The sequence below is a fragment of the Camelus bactrianus genome, chromosome 11, assembly GCF_048773025.1.
Source record: "Camelus bactrianus isolate YW-2024 breed Bactrian camel chromosome 11, ASM4877302v1, whole genome shotgun sequence".
NCBI classification, from domain to species: domain Eukaryota; kingdom Metazoa; phylum Chordata; class Mammalia; order Artiodactyla; family Camelidae; genus Camelus; species Camelus bactrianus.
The window spans coordinates 50,096,288-50,120,860 of record NC_133549.1 but is presented as its reverse complement, the minus strand read 5'-3'; the positions used below and the strand labels follow the sequence as shown (position 1 = coordinate 50,120,860).

At 44.4% G+C, this 24,573-nt stretch overlaps 1 protein-coding gene across 1 annotated transcript; it reads right to left on the bottom strand.

Moving 5' to 3' along the window:
* Nucleotides 1–5,750: 5,750 nt before the first annotated feature.
* ACTA2 (actin alpha 2, smooth muscle) lies at nt 5,751–22,779 on the bottom strand. Its single transcript, XM_010971247.3, has 9 exons — nt 22,625–22,779; nt 18,810–18,964; nt 16,938–17,066; nt 14,257–14,367; nt 12,318–12,402; nt 11,790–11,951; nt 10,112–10,303; nt 8,718–8,899; nt 5,751–6,043 (listed from the first exon to the last, which is right to left on the bottom strand). The coding sequence occupies exons 2-9, from the start codon at nt 18,936–18,938 to the stop codon at nt 5,900–5,902; spliced, it is 1,134 nt and encodes a 377-aa protein (XP_010969549.1). The 5' UTR covers nt 18,939–18,964; nt 22,625–22,779; the 3' UTR covers nt 5,751–5,899.
* Between the last annotated feature and the right edge of the window lie 1,794 nt (nt 22,780–24,573).

The following is a 24,573-nucleotide window of genomic DNA, read 5'->3' as shown; positions in this document are numbered from 1 at the left end:
CATTATCTAGCAAGAGAATGTCTTTTGTGAAAAGGGATGCTTGAGAAATGTCATGTATTTGGCAAAGATGAAGGAAGAAAAGTAAACTGTCAGCTCCTTGTTCTTGGAAGACTTTAGCTGGTTATTTATTGTGATTGCAACAAACATGCAAAGGACTCTTTCCGTTGTTTTTGTTTTTCTAAGAAACGTGTTTCCTTTTCTAGTATCTTGGCTCTTCCAAGGGCAAGAATATACTCTCCTTGGGGGCAGCTGACAAAAACATTTTAGGTTCGTTAGGCTGGGAAAATGCAGAAGATGAGGGAGAGAAAAGATACAGAGAAGGACTCCGGGGAGGGAGAGCAGATGAAAGGTATTGCAGACTGGCTGTAATTTGTTGGAAGTAAATGTCTTGGGCCTCATCTAGACAAAAAGACATTCTAAAACCAAATGGAAATAATCCATTTTGTTTTACTTCCATCAAGGAGGATTAACCAGACACCTGCATCAGGTAAACAAGTGAACAATTAAAAACTGTTCACTCACATTAGTCTTTGTCTGGGTGGGTCCCAGATGGACCAAGGTCACGAGTGGTGAATCTGTATTCTTGAGTCTGAAGAGGATGTTTAAAATTCCTCTCTTCAGTTCTTCCAGGAGAAAAAGCATTAGTAGGTTGTTCACAAAATTAACTCCATTATGTTTCCTTCTAATATAAAGGCAGCTAAACAAGGAAAGCAAACAACTAGAAGACACTTACTCTATTCCTGACTTCAGGCAAGGTTTCCTGACCTACAGAAATGAGGCGTGTGAATTAACCGATCTCACAGGTTTCTTGCAGCAGTGAAGTTTTGTACTTTTCCATGTTTTTCAAAGGGCAATCCATTAGTTTTACTTTTTTTTTTATTAAAAAGTAATTTATTGAGGTGAAATTCACATAACACAAAATCAACCGTTTTAAAGTGAACAATTCAGTGACACTGAGTACATCCACAGTATGTACCATCATCACCTCTAATTCCAAAACGCTTCCATCTTTCCAAAGTGAAACCCCTTACCCATGAAGCCCCTTATCCTCGTTCCCTGCCCCTAGCCCCTGCATTCTGTCTCTATGGATTCTGCCTCTTCTGGAGATTTCATGTAGTTGGAATCAACCTATGTAAACTTTTGTGTCTGGCTTCTTTCACTGAGCATGACATTTTGAACGTCCGTCCATGTTGTAACATGTATGTCAGTGCATTCCTTTTATCCAGTGTGTGTAGACCACAGTTTGTCGATCCATTCATCTAGTGGCGGACATCTGGGTGGTCTCCACCTTTTGGCTGTTGTGAAAAGTGCTGCTACAAACATGCATGTTCTTGTTTCAGTATTTGTTTTCAATTCTTTGGGGTACAGCTAGCAGTGGCATTCCAGGGTCACATAGGAGTTCTGTGCTTAACTCTCCCACGGCAGCGGAACCATTTTACATTTCCATCAACAACCTGTAAGGGTTCCAATTTCTTCACATCTTTGCCAACATTTATTATTTTTCATTATTATAGCCGTCCTAGTAGGCGTGAAGTGGTATCTCATTGCGGCTTTGACAGAGCAATACGTTAATGAGTTAATTCTTTTCAAGTCAACTTTTAATCATAAAATCAGCATCAGTGGTGGAAGCACCTGAGGCTTCTAGACCTTCGCTCACCACACTCTTGTGGTTGCAGGATATCCGTCCCAGGCCTTTGTCCAGTTTGCCAGAAGGCCAGGTTCAGAAGAAGAATGTTGTTTTATCAAGGATGGGCAGCTCCTTCGGCCGGGGAGGGTTGCAAACGGAAGAGAGAACACCCACTTAGAACCACAGTAACAGCGCTCTAAAATGCTGCTTTCGTTTTTCATTAAATGAGAAGGTTTATGCATTCCTGAGAGAGAAGACTACATCAGAACATCCGTCTGGAATCACAGACTTTTCCTGTTTTTAAGAATAAGGGCTGGTTCTAAATTTGGAGGATACGGCTCACCTGCTCAGTATATTTTTGTCTGAGTAGGTGACGCCATTTGGTAAGGGAAGGTTCAGTGATTTTAGGCCGTTTCTTAAGGAGTTTCAGGTCAAAGCAACCTGCAAAATATCTAGAGGTGGGAGGAAAGAAGTGATCCCATGAAAGGACAGAGGAATAAGGTTCAGAACGAAATGTGGAAGGAACGTCTTTGATTTGGTGTCTGGGATGCTTTTTCTCCAAGGATAGGAAAGCTACTTGAGGTCCGCTTAGCCTTAGGCCTCTGAAAACTGTCATTAACCACACTACATAGGAGCCTATTTAATGATCTGTTTTCCTTTAAAATAATATATGTTATAAAAGCAGTCAGGCAAATTGTGATCATTTCTATTCCCTTCAGTCTCCAAGGGGCATGAAGTTCCCATAAGAAGAACAGTCAGGAACAAATCGGACTAAAAGGCCGTAGTTTCAGAGCGTTTATTTCCCAGATACATTTGTGAAACTGAGATGAAGAATTGAATTAACCTGCAAAAGGAAATGCTCAGGAATGGCCAATGAATCGGAGATACCTGTTTCTCACTCAAAATTGCCTTAATGGCTTGTAATGGCTTTTAATGGCTGTCTGATTTCAAAACACACATTTCACAGAGAAAATATGAACTCTCCTTTGGAAAACTGTAGTCAAGTCATAGTCGTCCTTCTAAAGTCTGTGTGGTCCAGTTCTTTAGGGTTCCCTTTTCTACACATACAGCACCCCCTCCCATCTCCAGGCCTCTGCCTGGAGCACGTTCCCTGTACGTGCTCATACCCCCTATACTTCCACTTTCATAATCCTCACAATGCACCCTAGCTACTTGCTAATGCCCATTTTCCTCATAGGCTGTAAGTTCCAGCCTTGTTCTTTGTATATCCGGTAAGTGCCCTTCAAACTTGAATTGACTGGACTCTCCAAGGAATAAACATTACATAAGCATCTGGTTTTCACACTCTGATGCAGATGAACCACGTCCCCTGCTGTCCCATCCTTTTCTCTTTTTTCCTCTTGTATTTTTGAATGAGCTTATTTGCAGCAATGGCTTTTGGTCAGACTGTAAGTGTGTGTGCTGGCTGGACAGCCTCTTCCCTCACAGGAGTCACAAATTCTCCAGGCTGTTCCTTTGAAATCCTGCTAGAAATACTCAAGCTCAGCCTGACTACACAAATGATGCTGGACTGACAACAGAGAATTATTCATTAAAAAAATAATAAACAATGCTTCCTCCCGCTCATAGGCTCACAGCAAAGGTGGCACTCTGTGGGTCAGTGTTATTAACAATCCACGGTAGGGGAGGGATAAATTAGGAGTTTGGGATTAACAGATACACATTACTATACATAAAATAGATAAACAAAAAGACCTACTATATAGCACAGGGAACTATATTTAATATCTTATAATAACCTATAATGGGAAAGAATCTGAGAAAATAGGATTTTATATATATACACATATACGTGTGTATATATATAAACTGTGATACATATATGTGTGTACATATAACTGACTCACTTTGCTGTACACTTGAAACTAACACGACATTGTAAATCAACTAATTCTATTAAAAACAACAACAACAACAAAAACCTATGTCATCTTCAGGGGCTGCATGATCCCGTTGTGAGAAAATTAGTGGCCCTAGAAGAAGCGCTTTAGAAGTTTGGTTTGCTATTGTTAGGGGAGAGGAGACACTCAGGACTGCTGAAGAGGCAGCCAAACCTACGAGTTGCTGGATTTATAGCCTCCGGGGATTCACGTGATGCTGATCAAGGAGGCTCTGCCCCCCATCCAGCCCTTCAGGGCATGGGCATCGCGGGGGGTCGGGGTGAGGCGTTACTGATCTACGCTGGGAGAAGGTGCTTAGGCCCTGCGGCTGAGTGCTCACAAGAAAGAACATTTCAGTAATGCACATTCAATGGGCGGCTCTGGTTTTCCTGATTTTTGCCTCTGGTCTTGCCAGTTTCCGGATTCATTGTTCTAAACGCCCTTTCCTTTACCGGAGAGCTCGCGCCCTCTGGTGGTGAAAGTGAAGTACAACAGTACAGCCAAGTTGTTTTGCTTTACCTAAATCCTGCAGTGACTGCGGAATCCTTGGTGATGTTTGCCTAAATTATCAGTGATCTGTTTCCTAGCATCTGTACACTAACCCTTCAGTTTCAATCTAGTGGGTATGGAGTGCCTTGCCTGGTAATCATACATTTGCAACTGGAAAATTTTGACCATAGCACATTACCGTGGTTCTCAAATATTGAGGTGCAAAAGAATCACCAGAGAAACCTGCCTGATTAAAAACTTGAGTTCCCAGCCACAGCTCCCGACGTTCTAGTTCAGCAGGCTTTGGGTTTCCCAGAAACCTGCCCATTTAAAATGAGCACCCCATGAGGCTGACCCGTACGGCTTTTCTTTGAGAAATGCTCGCCCAAAGTCTAGAGTGTGGATTTTGAACCAAGCTCAAGTCCCACCTCTGCTGTAGTGTGACACTGAGTACATTCCTTAACCACCAGTAGCCTCGGTTACTCCATCTGCAAAAAGGCAGTGGGACTATCAACACCACAGGGATGTTGTAGGATAAAATGAAATCCTAATATAAAGGGCTTGGCCTGGGATCTGGCCATGATGGGTACCCAGCACATGCTAGCTCTTATTATTTGTAGTATTAATCCTAATTTGCTCAAGCTACAGGGCAGAGAAGACCAGGGGAAGCTTGGGTTTTCTGGACCCAACAGGCATTAAATCTTGGGCGCTGAGGTCTCTGTAGTGAGATGCTGCCACAGAGTCCCTCACTCCAAGGACAACCAGGGGCCACTGACCCCACTCAGATGTTTATGCTCAGCAGATAAATGACACCCACCCCACTAGAGAGCTGCTGAGGATGCTAGAGTCTGGACAGAAAAGTGCTTCGAGATTAAGACGCTTAAGGGCACGGAAGGTGTTCTTACACATCTTTGTACCTTCCGGGCCAGATGGGTGAAAGAGAAATAGAAGTCAGCAGTTCTATATAATGATACTAAGGGAACGACTTCTGTTTCTTCATCTCTAAAATGGGCACGATAGTAATATTTTCCCCACATAGTTCTGAAGAACAAATGATACGTGTAAAACCTTTGGTGTGATGACTAATACCAGGTGTCCTTGGAGAGCACTGTTACCTGTACCCCTCCTGGTTGTGAGTGTATATGTGGGCTCATTTTCAGAGGCAGATATTGATCAGGAGAAGGGAAACCGGTGGTCTAGATGTGTAGTGAGATTTTAGAATAGTGTTTCTTCCTGTTTTTAAAAAATCTGTTTCCCTTGAGAAACCTAAATGTCATACCTTCTTTTAATATATATTTATTAAGTTTAATATATGTGATATATATTAAAAATTATATGCATATATATATATATAATATATGTATGTATGTATATACACACACACACATAGTTATTGTGGTTTGTTTTCATGTATCGGGCTACTAGTATTGAGGTTATAATAGAGCAAAGTTATATAATGACTCATCAAATTGTGAAGTCAGTGTGGATTATCCTGTTGATACATTTTAATCCATGTTTATGTTCATCTCCTGTGTATTTTCAAATTCTTGCAACTGACATCATTTAGCTGGTACTTCCCATGTTAATGTGAAGCTACCCTTTTCCGGGAAACAGAAGCATCCCGGCGTGGCATGTCCTCGGCTGCACCACTAGATGGAGCCACTGTGTAATGGGTGAGGTCGACCTAACAGAAACACCGTTATCAGGTGCTGATCAGAGGCCAAGGCTACAGGTTACAGGGAACATATTTCAGATTTATTAAAAAATACATAGGAGACGAGTCATAGCTTTGGCTAGGAATGATTTGGAAAAGAATAGAAGGCATTATTCCACAAAACATTCACAGTGTGTGCTCGAGACAGATGGAGAGCAGGGAAGTGTTTTAGAAGCATTTGCGGTGGACAATGGATGGGCCGGCTTCGTCGTACTCCTGTTTGCTGATCCACATCTGCTGGAAGGTGGACAGAGAGGCCAGGATGGAGCCGCCGATCCAGACAGAGTACTTGCGCTCGGGAGGGGCAATGATCTGTTGTGCAGGACAAGAAAGAAGGGCCATGAGTGCACTAGGACAGGTCTGGGCATTCTACCCTGGTCCAGATCTGGTGGACAGCAAGGACAGTCCTGGCTGTTGGATGCCTGACCCTGACCCTGACCCTGACCCCGACCCCGACCCTGACCCTGACCCGTGAGGTGTGAATAGGTTGTGGGTTTAGAGATCTTCCATAAGCACATTTGTTTCTCTGGCTTCCTCTTACACAGTCTGTTCCAAAGCATCTGTGACCCCTCTGCTGCATTCGGTCTACTCTTGGGCAAATTGAAAGTTGGCCCCACATCCTGCCTGACCTCCACTTAAGCCCTGACGACGTCCCTGATTTCCGTAAGCTGTTCCTCGGAACTCAGCATGACACATAACTCTGTAGGCATGAACGTCAGCCATCTTCCAAGAAGTTTTGATTGTGCCAGAATTTATTATACAAGAACTTACTAGATGCCTGAGTAGGTCCACCAGGATGCACTGTTTACCACTTAGGGGCTCAGAGTCCCCCACTGGGGTGAACATCCCCTTGGGATAGGTCCCAGTTAGGCTGCACTGGCTGGCCCAACCCACTGCAAGGGCATGCTGACGTTCCCTAAATAAATGAATGGGTGTGGTCCAGAGAGCAATGAATCAGGCCAAGGGTCTTGTCTTGGCCTGTGACTCTAAAAATAGCTACAATGATTAAGAATATGAAAAAGAATTCAGTATATAAAATACACATGTCTGTATAATTCAGTCACTCTGCTGTACACCAGAAACTAACACAGCATTGTAAATCAACTATGCTTCCACTTAGAAAGGATATATAAATGAAAAGTCAATAAAATAAAAAATAAATAAATAAAAATAGCTATAGTTGAGCAATTCCAAATTCCACTCCAGACCTGGATACCTGGGTAGAAATGAATATGGACACTTGGGCCAACAGATAAGGTATTTTCTGAAACTGGAGTGAAAGGGTTTAATTTCTGTTTGTTCCCCAAGCTCTGGTTGCACATTTATTTTTAATCCAAGGAGCTGACATTCACTGAGCACTTCCGAGCACTCTGCTAGCATTTTACATTTAATTCTCATAACCACTTGGAAGAGTAAGTGCTGAATTACTCCCGAATTCCACAGGAGGAAACAGAGACTGGGAGACGTTTAAGTAACTGAGCTTCGTCACACTAGTCGTGCACACATCAGACCCAACATGCAAACCCGGACCTGTCCCAGGTGTTTTTTTGTTTGTTTGTTTGTTTGTTTTTATTTGTTTTAGAGTAGCTTCCCATTTCCAGATCATTTTAGATTTGTAGAAAAATTGTAAAGACAATACAGAGAATTTCTCTAGACTGCCCCCCAATCCAGTTTCCGTTTCCCCTGATGTCATCATCTTACTGTCCGTCCCAGGGTTTGGATGGTTTTCTCTCTCCACACTGGAGCTCAAAGTGCTACATTCGTTCCTATTCAAGACGCCGAGTTTGGAGACCTAGGAACTACCCGACTCTAGCCACAACCTAGGTGTCTGTCATATGCCCCCACCGAGGCTGGCTTTGTCAGCGAGCCCAGCAGCTGGCTTCATTTCCCTCCCTCCAGGGTGGGAGGAAGATGGGGTAAGAGCCGATCAGAGGGGCATCCAAGAAACACAAATCCTCAGAAAACAGTCTCTCTCCTCTAATAGAGCCCTAATGTGGAGAGGAAGGGAGCTTCAGTCTAGCACAAAGCCTGCAGACCCTTTCCCAAAAAAGAGAAGGGAGTGCAAATGACAGAGAACTTGCCTGAATACCTTCCTGCTCCCTGGGACATGGATCAGAGGGTCCCAGCCTGCCTTCTGGTGTCAGAGAGTGATAATAGCCTTCGAGAAGTCACCAGCCACATGTAGGGTTGCCTCTAAAGAATGATCTTTTCATCTGAGTTCCTTTGACTGTGACTCGGAACTCACACAATGTAAGGGTCCTGGTGACCCAGGGACTGAGCTTGGTCATCCTGCAGTCATGCTGTGCTTTTGAGCACTTGTATCAAAAGATGTGCCAAACAGAGAGAGGAAGATAAAAACTAACCCCTGGCCGCTGAGACGTAGTCATATTTAATATTGGCAGAAGAGTATACGCTATTGAATCTACAGGGTTCAAACCTCTGCTGAAATAAATCTGGCTCATCTGTAATATTTTTGATGTTCTACATGTGAGATGCACTATTTTTGTGATGAGGAAAAACAACAAAATGTGTATTTTAAAGAGATGAAGTTGGGGGTGGGGGATGGCTCAGTGGTGGAGCATGTGCTTAGCATGCAGGAGGTCCTGGGTTCAATCCCCAGTACTACCATTAGAAAAACAGATAGATAGATAGATAGTTAGATAGATAGATAAACAAACCTAATTACCCCCAAAAATAAAAATTAAAGAGATGGGGCACATGGGCAGCTCTATTGACCTTCCCAGCAGCTGCTGAAAGTAGCTGACTGACACAGGTAAGTACAGATTAAATTTTGTACAAGGTAATTCAACTTCTGTATGAAGCTGACCTAGAGCCTCCTAAGCATGAGACCTGCGGACTTGGACTCACTGCCTCGCTCTAAAACCCCTGCGCACGAGTGACCTAGAGGGGGCCTCTGAAGGGTCCTTCCCGTCTGGCTGTAGGTGGGCACCGCCAGCAGCACGCCCGGGCTGTCACTGAGCCGTACCTTGATCTTCATGGTGCTGGGTGCGAGGGCCGTGATCTCCTTCTGCATGCGGTCGGCGATGCCGGGATACATGGTGGTGCCCCCAGAGAGGACGTTGTTAGCGTAGAGGTCCTTCCTGATGTCGATGTCGCATTTCATGATGCTGTTGTAGGTGGTTTCATGGATGCCAGCGGACTCCATCCCTGGAAGAGAGACACAGGCCATGGTCCTCGGGTGGTGAGCGAAACCCAGCTTGACATGGAAGACTAGACGTGAGCAACTGGACGATCATACACTGGGCTGGAGCGAGGCAGGCATGATGCTCTAAGGACTGCCCATCTCAGGGACCAATAGGTCCTCGTAATGTCCCCATCCTCCTACTCTAGGGAGGAAGCCCTACTACAGCAGCTCTCGGAGGGTGGGGGGCTACAACATCACAGCCCCCATTTTTAATAGACTCCCTTCGATATATGGTTCATATAAGAATCAAAGCTGGCAGACTCCCTGCAGAAGATCCCACGCTGAGCCAACATCTCAGCCGTTGCTCAGGAGTCTGCCAGGTCTCTCTCTGGCTGTCTTGCTCTCACCCTTTCAAAGTTACATGGTGCCGAATCATCCAAAAATGCTTCATTTTATTTGGACAAAGACTCAGTTTTCTTCAATCTTGATAATGTTTTTTGGTCTGAACTTCTTGTTAATTTCTGACCTGGGCCTTTGGAAAAGAACCTGCAGCCGGCCCTTCACCTTTTGCCGTTTTGTGATGTAATCGTCATAATGCTTAGTGATTAGTTACCGCCAACACACAATAATTGCTGAGTGCCCGCCTCGGCCAGGTACAGGGCTAGCCGCCCCACACATCTCAGGTAACCCTCACAGCCGCCTATTCGTAGATGCTCTGACAGTCCTCGTGGTTTAGGTGAGGACACTGGGGTTTCAGGAGCCGGGATCACAAAAGGACTCAAGCCCAGCGTCACCCCTCCCAGAGCCGGCGCTCTGTAAATAACCATGCTGACCTGCCTCCCAAGGTCAGTGCTAACGCAGGGACGGGCATTTCCATCTTCGTCTCCCCCACGCTCCCCACACTCAGCATCAATCACCCTTCCCATCCATCCACTGTGTCCTAAACACGGACGAAGTCTGATTCCTCCACCGTCTACCAGACACCAAGGATGCTTCTGGCTCGACTACAGCATAGATAATGTCTTCTTACAAAGAAAACTCCTTTTCTGGTCTCCTTAAGTCTTCTCCCCTGAAAAGTGAAACATTCTTTCTCTTCCCCTGGCGTAGACATGCTGTGGTTTTGTGGCCCCTGTCACGTGTCCCCACAGGCAGAAGGGCACTGGTGGCCGAGGGCTGGCTGGGTCCAGGAGGAGAGGGCACTATCCCGGACCCAGGGGCAGGGCGTGGCCGCCTACCGATGAAGGAGGGCTGGAACAGGGTCTCAGGGCAGCGGAAACGCTCGTTCCCGATGGTGATCACCTGCCCGTCAGGCAGCTCGTAGCTCTTCTCGAGGGAGGAGGAGGATGCGGCAGTGGCCATCTCGTTTTCAAAGTCCAGAGCTACATAGCACAGTTTCTCCTTGATGTCTCGGACAATCTCACGCTCAGCTGTCAACGAGAAACAAACATGGCAAGCCTTAGGGTTGGCACAGGCGGTCAAAATCCACCTGCCTTACATCACCGTCTCCTACGATACGGATTCCCTCCAAAAAGGGTACAAGTTGGATATTCTGCAACTCCCAACTCAGGAAGGCAATTAAATTATAGATCCACGAGGGAACCACTTCTGTTCCTAGCAGAATGCCTCACACATAGAAGGTTCTTAGCAAAGATTGTCTGGAAAGTGCACAAAGCAAAGAAAATGAGCTAGCTAGAGCCAGGCAAAGAGCAGGAAATACTTTTGTCCGCTAACTTTTTTGCACAATGAACTAAACAATCCCTGTTATAATTGCTTTATAACAGTTTGTTATGTTGGATTTTCAGTTGACCAGGGAGAGTCACACTGAAGCAGCCCCATAGCGGCCTTGACGGCTTTCCAAAGGCTCCAGAGAACCGTGTGGTCTGGCCCAGGTAGATTCCAGCTCAAACCCTTGGCAAATCCATCACCTTCCAGAAAGAGGCAGACCTTGGCTCTGGACCAGTCCTAATCTAGAAGTCTCCAGTGGTACGTGGAAGAAGTGGGCAGGCAGACTCCTCTCAGACCCCTGTCCTCTGAAGTTCTAAGCTATTGTTTCCATCTGGGCCCCTGGGGACCTTTTGGAGATGTCTGGGAATTCTTCATAGGGAGCAGAGGATGAATAGAATGCATTCAACTCCCTACTCCAAAAAGGAGATTTTAACATCTTCAGGGTTCAAACTTGAAGTCTAGAGTAAGCCTCAGGCATGTCCAGAAACCTAAACACCTGGATAAGGCCAAATCGGTGAGGGCAGGGCAGGCAGGTAAAGCCAAGGGCACTGAGGACGTCCCGATGTCCCCAGTAACATCTGCCTCTGCCTCTTGTAGACAGAGACCAGGTGGCACCATTTTATAGCTTGAAGACAAACATCTCTGCCTGCTGAGTTGTTACTAATATTCACTGACAAGCACTGCCTGCTTCCTCGGTTCCAGGAATTCCACAGGCATGGTCTCACTACTCGCAACATTTTTGCAAGAGGCTCTGCGATTACTTGTTTTCCAGATGAAGAAGCTATGGATTAGTGAGTTTGGGCATCTTGTCAAGGTCACATAGCTGATGAGTGGCAGAATTGGGACCCCAGCCCTCTACCAATCTCTACTGCCGGAGACCACCAATCACCTCCCTATACGAACTTCAGCCTCTGCACTCTCTTGTGTGTGTACACGGAAGGGATTAGAAAATGTTCGAGTAATACAACTCTGACCAACCCATAATACTAGATGGTTCTAACTGTTCTTCTCAAGGAAACTGTGTAATTGTTTTGCAATTTCACCTAGCAAAATATGCCGCAACTTGCCCTGGGCATTAAAGTCAGGTCTTGCCATCTGCAAGACTCCTTCCCGCTGTTTCCTGAGAGAGTCCTGTAAATTACTGGGAGAACACCCCACCCCCCACCCTTCATCTCCCATTGGCCTCACCAGTGGTCACGAAGGAATAGCCACGCTCGGTCAGGATCTTCATGAGGTAGTCAGTGAGGTCTCGGCCAGCCAGGTCCAGACGCATGATGGCATGGGGCAGGGCATAGCCCTCATAGATGGGGACATTGTGGGTGACACCATCTCCAGAGTCCAGCACAATGCCTAGGGGACAATTGGACACAGTAAACAGCTGGTGTGTGGTCACTCACTGGTCTAGTAGAAGAAGAATTTCTAAGCCTCTTACTCGAAAGGAAGGAGGAAGGCATTTGATAGGATAGGAAAGGTGGGGCAGGTCTGGATAAAGAAAAAAAAAAAAGAACAGGAAGAGGGAAACAATAGCACAAGTCCTGCTGGAAACAAGCTCAAGGGCTTATTTTTAGAAGTAAGAAGAAGACTTCCTAGGGCTGGGGTTAGCCCTGTCAATTCCAGCAAACTCCTAGTGCATCACCACCCACATGCTTATAAACCATGAAAGCCTGCCACTGATGGTGTGTTCAAGTGAGGCCCTCATCCCTCCCAGCCACCTACCAGTTGTACGTCCAGAGGCGTAGAGGGACAGCACCGCCTGGATGGCCACATACATGGCTGGGACATTGAAGGTCTCAAACATAATCTGCAAAGTAATCCAAAGAGCTGCGTTAGTGATGCTGCCAGTCTTACCAAGAAGGCTCAAGAGAGCACACCATGTTGATGAAGGCAGGTGGGCCTGCCTGGTTCTGGGTAGCGGAGGGCCAGGACAGCCTTGGTCCCTGGTGGAGGAGAAATGAAGGTATAAGTAGAGACCATTGTACGGGTGACCTAGTGGCATGGGGAGGGGCAGGGGCAGTGTGCACATATGCTCGCCGGGACTAAGGAGGGTCTAGCTTCTGGCCCTGGCCCTGACTTGAATGTGACCTGGGAGAATTCACCAAACTAACAGCTGACTCATGTGGGCTTCATTCCAGGTCCCTTGACTGCAGATGGAGGAGGAGTTTGGACCAGATGAGTTTGAAGGCTCCTCCAGCATGAACCATCTGGGACTTACTACTGTTATCGAAGCCAAAAGAAACGGAAAAGCGAGCATCCAGGTGTAAAAAGACAGGCCTTTTAAACCTGAAGCTCAGACTGGCTGGGACCGACCCAGCTCTGTGGGCTGAATGAGGCTCCAGTTCATCTGTCCCACTTTTTTATGTAGTTGCTGGGTCCACGCCAGCCTGAGAATCTGAGGCCACCCTGGCTGCAGTGAAGGAGCCCTGATTCCTGGAAGGGAACTGCCTGCGGGTAACAGAGAACCAAGTATGAATGTCAATGTGGCCGCTCACGTGGCCCAGGGACACAATTAGAATCAGAGCCCCTCCCACACTAGGTCCCGCACTAGAAATCTGTGCACGCTGAGATGCCTACAGGCCTCCATTTCGCCATCTGCAAAACCCTCCCTGGTCTATTAACCCGGTTATCTAACATCACTTTCTGCATGGTCATCATTCCCAACTATTTTTCACCATTTCACAGGAACAGTAGCACCCATCAGAAACGCATCTTGCTGTGTGAGCACTTCCCAGGCACACAGATGGTCCCCTGTAGGGGTGTAGACACCCAGAGCTCTTCCGAGGAGAAGGCCCTGCAACACGTACACTGATTATTCCCCAAGATCAAAAGATCAGGGGCCAGGGCCAGGCTCAGCCACATCTAGCTGTGTGACCTTGGAACAATCACCTCATGTACTCGAGTCCTGATTTCTTAATTTATTTATCAAGATAATACTAGCTCCTGCTTCATGGTGTTACGATTGAAAGAGACAATGCATGTAAAATACTTGGCCTGGTGCTTAACCACAGCAAGCACGGAATTGACACTACATGTATTTATTTGGCAGCTCATCCAAACTGGAGACCTTGTCTGGCTGGTGGAATGGATGGTCTCCTGCTCCAAAGTCTTATAGCTTCAGACAGGTCACAATAATGACAATAATAACTATTCGTTGAAAATTTATTATACCAGGTACCAGGAAATACATTTAGCATTTGCCTCTTTAATCTTTACGTCAATTCTTTGAAAAATGATAGTACTAATATTACTCCCAACATATGGACAAGGAAACTGAGGCTCTGAGAAATGAAGTGGATTTTCTTTTTTCAAGTCACATAGCTGATAAGTGACAGATCGCGTTTTCAAACCTCCAGAACCCAAATTCCCCATTTTATGTAATCCAGCATTTTGAAATGACTTCTCCTTAGATGATTTTAGCCTAAACATGTCACCTTTTCAATTAAATCTTGAAAACGTCCTATGGCTCTTGGAGCTAAGGGGCTAGTTCCTACAGTAAGGATGTCAATGCCATCAAGATGTCCCTATCCTTGGGAATCCTGGAAAGCTGTCAGCCTGTGAGTGGACTGTCAGTGGCCTTTTCTCTGCTGTCCTGCACAGCCCCTTTCAAACAGGACTCCCGCCAGGACCCAAAGTGCTGGGTCTTGGAGTAGATATTTACCTGAGTCATCTTCTCCCGGTTGGCCTTGGGGTTCAGGGGTGCCTCGGTGAGCAGGGTTGGATGCTCCTCAGGGGCAACGCGAAGCTCATTGTAGAAAGAATGGTGCCAGATCTAACGTGGGCAGAAGAGAACACAGTGATGTGATGCAGTGGGGCACTGCCGTCCTCCAAGAGGGACCACACTGAGCTCATGAAGCCAAGACCCAAGAAAGTGCTACGAATACCCTTATGTGTCCACGTTTTTAAAGACGCGGAGACTGAAGCTCAAAGGCTGTAGGTAATTTACCAGAGGAGTCACACCCGGGGACTGAATGAGCAAACCCAAACCCGGGTCTAGGAGGCAGGATGTGGCAGTGGTTAAGGGCAGAGGCTCCGGGTTCAAATCCCAGATCAGCCACTTCTTGGTTTTGTGCACTTAGGCAAATTTTAACCCTCCCCAGTGCCAGTCTCCCTATGGGGAATATAAAAATAATTTGTATGTCTTTGTGAGAATTAAGAGTTACTATTCAGCCCAGTGCCTGTTATTATTCTTCAACTGTATCTTCCCTACTCCCTACTTCCACTTCAGTTAATATTCATTGGCAAATGATTTAGTTTAGCAAGTAAAAGGGCAAATGAATAAATACGTGAGTGGATGAATAAAGCTACTTGAAAACCTTGTTGCCCTTTTTAATATTTAAGGGAAATTTCCCTGCCCTCCACTCGCTCTTTGTTCTCCAGGACTCGGGGGAGCCTGCCTCCGTTGGTACACTTTGGACCTTCCATTCATGGGCTGACATTTGGCCTTCAGGGGTTTCCAAAAAACCCGGTGCCTATTTACAGCATGTCTGTGTGCTATACTTTAGACCTACGTGTGCCTGCTTCCTGTTTGAGCATGCTCTTTAATCCCTGGATGCCACAAAGGAAAAAAGCATGTGAAAAGGGCTCAGTGAATTAATTATTCTTAAAAGCTTGATAATAACATATAATGGAAAAGAATCTGGAAAGAAAATATGTATATGTATGTATGTTTACGTATAATTGAATCACTTTGCTGTACACCTGAAACTAACATTGTAAATCAACTACACTTCAATTTAAAAAAAAGAAACCGTGAAAAGTCTCCACTAGCACCAGAAATGTTAAATTCATCCAGAGTGAAAACAAAACCAAAGAAGAACTGCTCATGAAAGTTTATTCATGAACAAAGGCTACATCGACTTTAAAGACTCTTTATCTTGTTCCAGTTTCTTTGGTTTTGAATTTGTGGTTTCTAGAAAGGAAATGAGACTCCTGAAAGTTCTACTCCTTCGATGGGGTAAAAGCAGCACAGTGCTCAAGAAATTTTTTTAAAAGTGAAGAAAAGAAAAGCAATTCTGTCAGCCGCATCATATACTGTGGGTACCCTGAAACATCATTTAAAAACAACCAATCGATCTCTCTCTCTCTCTCTCCCCTTCTCTCTCTAACACTTTAAATGATAGAATGCTTTTATTTGTTCCAAGGATCTTTCTCCAGGCACATTCCTTCTGAGATGCTGCCAGCTCCAGGGAGAAATTCTTGAAAGAGTATTTTCCCACTGCTATTAATATCTTCTCCTCAGTGCAAACTGCAGTCCTTTTTTTTTTTTTAATGGAAATACCAGGGATTGAACCCACGACCTCATGCATGCTAAGCATCAACTCTACCACTGAGCTATACCCCAGACCCCCCAACTGCAGTTTTAACCAAATCCAGAATCTTAGACTAAGTAAACCTAATGAAACAATTTTTGTGGAGAAGCAGAGGTTTCAGCATTATTACTGATAATAAATAGCAACACTGCTTTCTTTTAAACTAGTGTGTGTGTGTGTGTGTGTGTGTGTGTGTGTGTAGCTGATAGATATATAAAAGTCCAGATATTCTGGTTCTAATATATTTTAATGCATTTTTAAAATTTTATGCCACTTTCTCATTATTCCTTCTGCTTACTCTGATCACCTATGTTCCTATGAAGCCTAACAACAAACATCAAAACCCTCGGATTTAGCTCTTCTCCTCATTAGCTCTTTGATACGGGTCTGGGAGATAAAGACTTAATGCAACCCAGGGAGATTTTTTTTTTTTAAGATTTATTTAAAACTTTCGTCAGTTGCTTGTGCGTCAGTATGTTGAGGGACCTTCAGGAATGTACCACATCCACAATGTCACAGCCCCATTTCTATAATGAAAACTAAAAACATATATATATATATATATATATATATATTTTTTTTTTTTTTTCTTCTTCTTCTTCAGGTGAGTTAATGGAAAACTTTCAAGAGCTGGTGGGTTAGGGTTCCTCCTAACCAGTTAGCTTGAGCCCCTTGGGCTCCTGGCTGTTGCTCATACAAGGTCCTAGGGGGCAATCCCACTGGCTGAGCAATAGACTTAATTCCCACCACTGTCTAAGGACTGCTGTTCTCATCTGCAGAACCATCTCCCTCTAATTGGTTTATAAATCCTGTTAGGCAAGTTTTGTTTTTGTTTTTGTCTTTTTTTTTTAAGAAACGGTTCAGGATTTCTTTTTTTTAGTTAGTAATAATGTAGAATAAACATCAACAAATAAAAGTACAACTGGGCAAAGTGGGGCAGCTCCTTTATGCAGACTGACAAGATGTTCAGAGTTGGGAGCCACAGGAATGGCGCCCCCTGTGGCCTCAGCCTGCAGAGAAGCCCTGGTACCTTCTCCATGTCGTCCCAGTTGGTGATGATGCCGTGCTCTATCGGGTACTTCAGGGTCAGGATGCCTCTTTTGCTTTGTGCTTCATCGCCCACGTAGCTGTCTTTTTGTCCCATTCCCACCATCACCCCCTAAAAACGGTTCAACACATTAGGAGTCAGTCTCCCTCCCTTGTGAACTGATCACAATCCAAGCACAGAGGGTTAAATCACCACAACAGAAACCAGTCAACAGTGTGCGGAGTTCTACTGCCACTAGGCTCTTAAGTAACATCCCTTGGTTGATTAGAAACAAGCCCAAATTTGCAGATACTGACTACTATATATAAAACAGACAAACAACAAGTTTCTACCAAATAGCACAGGGAATGATATTCAGTATCTTGCAGTAATCTATAACGAAAAAGAATGTGAAAACAAATATGTGTATGTATATGTATGACTGAAACATTATACTGTATATGAGAAATTGACACAACATTGTAAACTGACTATACTTCAATTAAAAAAAAAAAAAGGAAAGAAACAAGCCTGAATAGGCCTCCAAGTAGCAGAGCAGCCTGTGGATAAAGCAACTCTACATTGTGTCTTTTATCTTCTATATTCCTTGATGTGCTCTCTTAGGGCAAAGATAGTGTTTGTCTCATTTCACTATAACAGATTGCCTGGCACATACCCCACATTCAATCATTTGTTTGTTGAATGAACGTATGAAGTTTCACATATTAGCTAAATGGCATTTTGCCTCTTTTAAAAAACTCTTTTAAATTAGTTTTTGGGGGGAGTTGTTTTTTTCCCCTATTTATTTAATGGAGGTACTAGGAGTTGAACCCAGGACCTCATGCATACTAGGCATGCACCCTACCACTGAGCTATACCTTCCTCACCATTTTGCCTCTTATAAATCCTTTAAATTGTACCTCTAAAGTAACCACCTATCCAAGAGTTTATCTGTTATAAGCAAAAGCATTATTTCTGCAAATGACCACTCAGTGCTTGATTTCTAATGGATAAATCCATACCAAGCAACATTAAGCCATCTGCTTAAACTAGCTGGATGTATTTTTCAATCATTAAGGTGAAGCTTTAAAAAAAGAGAGAATTCTCATTACTAAAATCTAAAATTGCACTCCAGTGACTTAGAATTGCCAAACAGTCATGGCTACTATAGTTCCATCAGTAGTGGTTTGTGCAAAATATCTCCATTGCACAAGTTCGACAAAGAGACAGAGTTCATTTGTTCCTACTACTTTGTTCCTGTGAATATATGACAAACTGAAAGCTTAAATATCAATCAGATAGGTTCAATGTGCAAAATACATTTCTGATGTGAAGGAGACTTCTGAGATGAAACTCTGTTTTTACCCTGTGGCTGCCACCAACATTTTGTTTCTACACAATGTTATGTAAAATTACCACGTGGCTATCCACATATATTTTGTTGACAGCCAGCAGGTGTAAAATTACATTTGGTAATGATACTTTCTTTCATCTAACAGCGAGCTCTTTGAGAGGGAGTGACTTGGGCTTTTATTTCACTTTCTTTCCAAAGAGTAGCTATGGAGTATGTCAGGTTAACACAGAAGTATTTCTGATACCGGTGATGATGACAATGATTACATTTAGACCAAAAGGACTTATGAAAAAGAGTCAGATTTTGTATCTGATAGACACCCACCAGATAGCCTGTTAACACTGTGTATGAAATTGGCACTAATTTCTAGACATCAGCCATCAGAGGTGTATTTTTAACAGGGTTCCATAATTTTTGGGCAGAGAGTAACAGACAATCTATGGATACCCATGGACACAGAGACATAGAGGGACAAGATCTGTAGCCCTGTTTCTCCCTGTTCCAAAGAGAATTTTGCTCACCTGATGTCTGGGACGTCCCACAATAGATGGGAAAACAGCCCTGGGAGCATCGTCCCCGGCAAAGCCCGCCTTACAGAGCCCAGAGCCATTGTCACACACCAGGGCGGTGCTGTCCTCTTCTTCACACATCTTAGCTGGAGCTACTTCACCGGGTCCTATGGGGAACAGGGAGGAAACCACCCCAGCTGTAATCCAGCAGTCTTGGCACTTACCTGACCACTTCCACCTTCCCGGCTGGGTGGAGACCCTTCCTCTGCACTCCTAGAGCGCCCTCTGCTGATTCGTATCTAACACAGCATTTATCTCAAAGTACTTTCATTAGACTGTTAAGCTTTTTATAAGCCAAAACTCTGACTTCCACGTTCACACCACTGGTCTTTAGCACAGTGGCCAGCACATTACATGTGCTCATAAGTACTTTAGAGATTGACTAAGCGAATGAATGAATGAACTATTGCAGAGCACAGATGGAATGTCAGACCAGGAGACCAGATCTTCACAGGGACAAGTCACCTGTCATTTGTTAAAGACATATCTGGAATTTGCTGTCTGTATCCACCCATACTCACATGTTTTTCTAGATATGTTATAACTTTAATTTTGTTTCAGAAAGGTAGATTTTGAGTAATGGGCAGCCTATGAAAATTTGGAAATATTGAAACATCTAATGGAAAATGTTTAAAAGATAAAGAGCTTTTGGATCCTGAGGACTTCAGTTTTACCCTTGGGAAAACATTAGAACCAATCAAAACTTTCTAAGAAATTTCTTTAAATTTTAGGGGCTGCAGTTATTCCATTAATAAAAATCACTGCCAACCCAAAAGTCCAACAAGCCAGGGTGACTCCGAAAAAGTGACACATCGTGCAGTAGAATGCTCTGTGGCCATTAAGGAAGAGAAATAAAAGGACAAGCAAGCTACAGGTATATCCTTATGTAATAACAGATTAAAGAAAGTAACATTGTATGAGCCCATTAAAATATTTTTTATGCACTGGAAAAAGATTAATCATATTTACCGAGATGTTGATGGGGGTTATTTTTGAAGTTGTGGGCTTTCTAGATGTTTTTAATTATCAACCCTGGGTTCTGTAATATTTTCTAATTTTTCTAAATAAATTGAGCTTGCATTTTTTAATAATAAAACAATATTTTAAATATCCCTCTCTTAAGCTTGGATCTTAACAACAAAATTTGGAAGGCTGGAGCAAAATAACAACTTAAGAGATTTGAGAAATTGAAAGCTTATTAGAGAACATTTTCATCCAATACCCTCAATTCTTCAAATGAGAAAACCCAGGGAAGTGCACACAAGGCGTTGGAGGCAAAGATGAGGCCACCCTTCAGCTTTCAGTCCAGATCCTTTCATTTTCCAAGCAGAACTAGGAGGGAATAATCTACACAGAGGGACATCCAGAGTTCTCTGCCTGACTTTGAGATTGTAGGATTTCAAGTTGAGGAAGATTCTTCTAAGTTAGTGAACTATTGCACCCCCAGACCTAGATATAAAAGCCAACACTTTTTAAAGGAAATTTCTGTGAAGAAAAAAAAAATAGTCTGAGTTCTGCCAGACTGTTCCCATGAAACCAATGCTGCACCTTTCCAGCTGCCTAGAACTTCTATAGCACTGCCCCGAGTAACCTAACCCTTTGTGAAGGACATGGACCTCGATTGAGAGGATGTATTTGAAAAGCCAGGGCATGCACTATTATCTCCCACAGACAAACAAGGACATCGAGACTCAAGGAATTGGAGGGACTCGTCTAAGACCCCAAAACAGATAAAGTTAGGAAAGCAAAGATGACGGCACATGGTGACAATGGGCTTGGACTCTGGAGTCAGACTGCCAGGATTTGAGTGTGGGTTTCATGACTTAGAAGCTGTGTTACTTAGTAAGTTATTTAACATATCTAAATCAGTTTCTTTATCTATAAGACAGCAATAATATCAGTACACAGCACATAGAATTCTTATGAGGATTAGATTTTTTTTAAGGCATTTAAAATAATTTATTGTGGCATATACATTATGAGTTCCAATAAATACCATTTGAAATGATATGATTAACATCATTATGTGGTCATGATCACATGATCGTTATCCAGGTCTTTTTATTTCTAGTCTTTGCTTTTGTTCCACACTGCCTCCAGGCTTAGCACAGAAACCTTCAACTTGTGAATCCACTTGTAAGAATGGAAAATGCAAATGGCTGGATCTTTCCTTTCCCACCCTTCTCTTCCCTTTCCAGACACTGAATCATGTTTGGCATTCATGTGATTTGGCTTCCTTCGTAGCAGATTAAAAAGCTAGAAGAGAGGTGAGAAATGAGGGGAGACAAGACAGAAGCAGCAGTGGGAGTCCGAGGCCTGTGACAAGGCAGCCAGCACCAGACAGGTCAGCGGGCTCTCCGAATGCGTGAAGCAAACTTTCCAAAGCAAAAATAGGAGCTGAAAATAGGATGAAATATTTGAAATTAGGAGGCTCTAAAAATGTGACGGTGTGGTCACTATGAATACCCATGTCCTTAATAACCTTTTCGTTGGGGTGGGAGTGTGAGACTGAACTGCAGAAAAAGTAGGCTTGACCCTCAACATCAGCAAGCATGTAGGAAAAAAAAAATCTCAAAATTTAGTAAATGCATTTTTATTTGGCAAAAAATGTCCAGGAAGTATTGTAAAATCTCTAAAACGAGCACCGTCAGTAGAAAAATCCATGTCCCCGGAAAGGAGCTGGTGCTGTGGTTTACAACTCTTATCTTAACCTGATGAGCAGCTGGGTTTGGAGCAAAGTATTTCCTAATTAGGTAAAACACAGTCGAATGTCTGCTTTTGGAACGGCACCCGGGTCAGGGGGTTTGTTCCAACCGACTCAAGTGCATCTTGTGCCAAAAAATGAAGAGTTAGTGGGAGGGGAACGCTCCAGTTCCCAGCTCGATGGTCTTGAAACCCAAACCATATTTAGGCATGAATCACAAAAAAATGGAAGGAAAACCTCAGCGTGAAAACTAGTCTGGGCTGAAGCTGCCAAACCCTAATTTACAGCGGAGATCAACCCATTAGCCCAGGGTGGCAGGGCTGGCTCCACAGTCCTGCCTGCCTCGCCTGGCTGAGAAATGCAAAGCAGACATCCCGTAGGCTGAAATGCAAACAGCTGTCAGATGCACACCTGGCTCCCATCCTCTTTACTCACAAAGATTCAGCTGGGCTCCTGCCACGTTCTGCTTCAAATGACCAACCAACCGTGACGCATAGCACATCCTGCAGTGTACGCTCACAGTCCTGCTTAGGAGACTTTCCCACAGAAGACACTAGCAATTAGAGCCAAGGGAACCCAGATGCAAATACACAAACAGCCAGTCTCAAAGGCTAGGCACCTAACTTCTCTTCACTTGTAAAATCCACTTCTAGACACCTCAGCTGCACCAGAAGTACGGTCCAAGGGAAAATCCCCACACCAAATCTGAAGCACAGATACTGGAGTTTCCAGTGCCTGACTATAAATCATCACATAACGTACTGCAAACAGCTAGACCGCGTCTCTGAAGTGCCCAGCAAGACCTGGGCGGCTGGTTTAGTATGATTTTGCAGGTGACACACAGATTTCATTCCGTCTTCTTCTCCCCCTCCTCCCCGTCACCAGGCTGCAGCTTAGTTTTGATTTTAAGGTTCGATCATTAGAGCTAAAAGCTATAATCGTTTTAGGAGTTCCACCTTCATTCAAAAATCGCAGAGTGCGTGACCCTGGCCAAATCCCTACAGATGCGACGTCTGAATATCAGAGCCGCTGGAATCATGATCCCTGGGCTGCTGCCACTTACCCTGATTGTGCTGGGCTGGGCTTCTCTGCTCTGGGTGGTGTTCAGGGAAGCTGAACGCTGAAGGGTTATATAGCCCCTTGGCCTGCTCCCCTCCCACTTGCTTCCCAAACAAGGAACACAGACAGACTTGAGCCCTGCATCCAGTCTAACACGACCATATAGGGACGTCAGCACAAAACTCTCTAATCTGGGTGGCCGGAGGCCTGGGTCTCTTCCACTGCATTCCACTGCTCTTCTCATGAAACGGGAGGCAGCTCAGCTGCCTGTGGGAGACAAACACCCCTCCCCCAGCCTCCAGAACAGCTGCTGAAATGCCCGGAGATGCGGAGCAAGTGTCACAGGCAGATGCAGGCACGGGTGGCACCGTCCTCAGGGGATGCCCGCCTGCGTCACCCACACATCGTGGGGTGTTTCATCACGAACCGAGCACAGAAACAAGCAGCCTCAGAGGAGAAGGGACTTTAAAAAATTCCCCTCCAAAGGTGGCCTGCCATGAAGAAAGAGATGCTTCCATTGTCCAGAAGTATATAGAGGGCGTGATGATTTGGTGGGAGTCAATGCTTTGTTTATTAACCCAGTCTGTGGCGGGTGTGAATGGAAGTAGGAACTGAATTGGAGACAGGGTTAAGGGCCCGTGTTTCACAGAGGCGCTCGGAAGTCAGCACTACCTTAACTTAACCACTTTAGTCCCCTGGCGCGTCGGACGGACGTGTCTCCTACTTCGTCCTGAGCAATTTAGCAGCATGACAGGGGCCGGCCTTGGAGCAGAGTCCATGCAGGGACCTGTCAGAGAAGCAATGAGAGAGAAAGGCAGTGTTTACGGGAAGGCTCTCTGAGCCTCCTCTCTTCCCTCTGACCCATTTGACAGGTGACAGAGACACCAGGCATTTCTCAAAGGGAGGCAGTGAATCAACGCAAATATAGCCTTAAGCTCTCATTCCCCAGTGGCGATGGATAACTTCAATGGGTTTACATTTGCCTGCTCCCCTCCTCCAAGCCAAGGTTCTAACTAAATTCAAGATAGAAATACTCTGAAGGCTACCATGAGTATTTCTGCTGACATGTGAGAAAATCCCAGGATGAATGTCTCTATTTTACAGCTGTGGCCAGCTCTTCCCTCATGTGACCATCTCTGAGCTGTTTGATTTACGGAATACACACCACACCCATCTCTCTCTCTCTCTCTCTCTCACACACACACACACACACACACACTTATCTTTGAGAAATTGCACTAATAATTATTATATAATTTTATATAGCTTAAGACTAAATGATAACAGATTTCACTGTATTTTTCAAGCATCTGTCAAGTGTGTCTAGCTTTTGTGAACCAGGAAACACAACTGTCTGCATGCTCAAACATGACGCCTATGCAGTAGAACAGAACGCTGGGCGCTGGGGATTCACCAGTGGTCTCTGTCACAGGGATCATGTGAAGCAAAGCTGCCATCTTCTCTTGACTGAGAGGGCAGTTTGAGCAGAGGTAGCACCCCCCCCCCCCCTTCTGTCTCAAGCAGTGTCTGTGTAGTCCTTGATAGCTTTAGGAAGTAAATGTTTCTTTAAATACCAAAAATAAGAGTTTTAGTGGTCACCTTTTTGATTCTTAAGTCATTTTCCCCCCTTGATTATAGTGGTGTACAGCCATGGGCCTGAGAGCGATCAGAATATGATGACATAAAGAGAAATACAAGAAGATGGTTTAAGATTTAGTTTTTCTTACAAGTTTTTTTTTTTTTCTCCTCCTTCTACCCTTCCTTTCTTCCTTCCTTCCTTTGTTAATTTTATAACCAGGGAGGACTTGCAACTGAAAATAAATTTCTGAGCAGGTGATTAAATGGTCTCCCTGTCTGGGTTGAGATTTATACTTTCTTATCCCATCCAAGTCTCTTTGGTGAGAGAAAGCAGCACTGGGTAAGCTTGTATGTGTACAAAGAACTCCCCAGTCC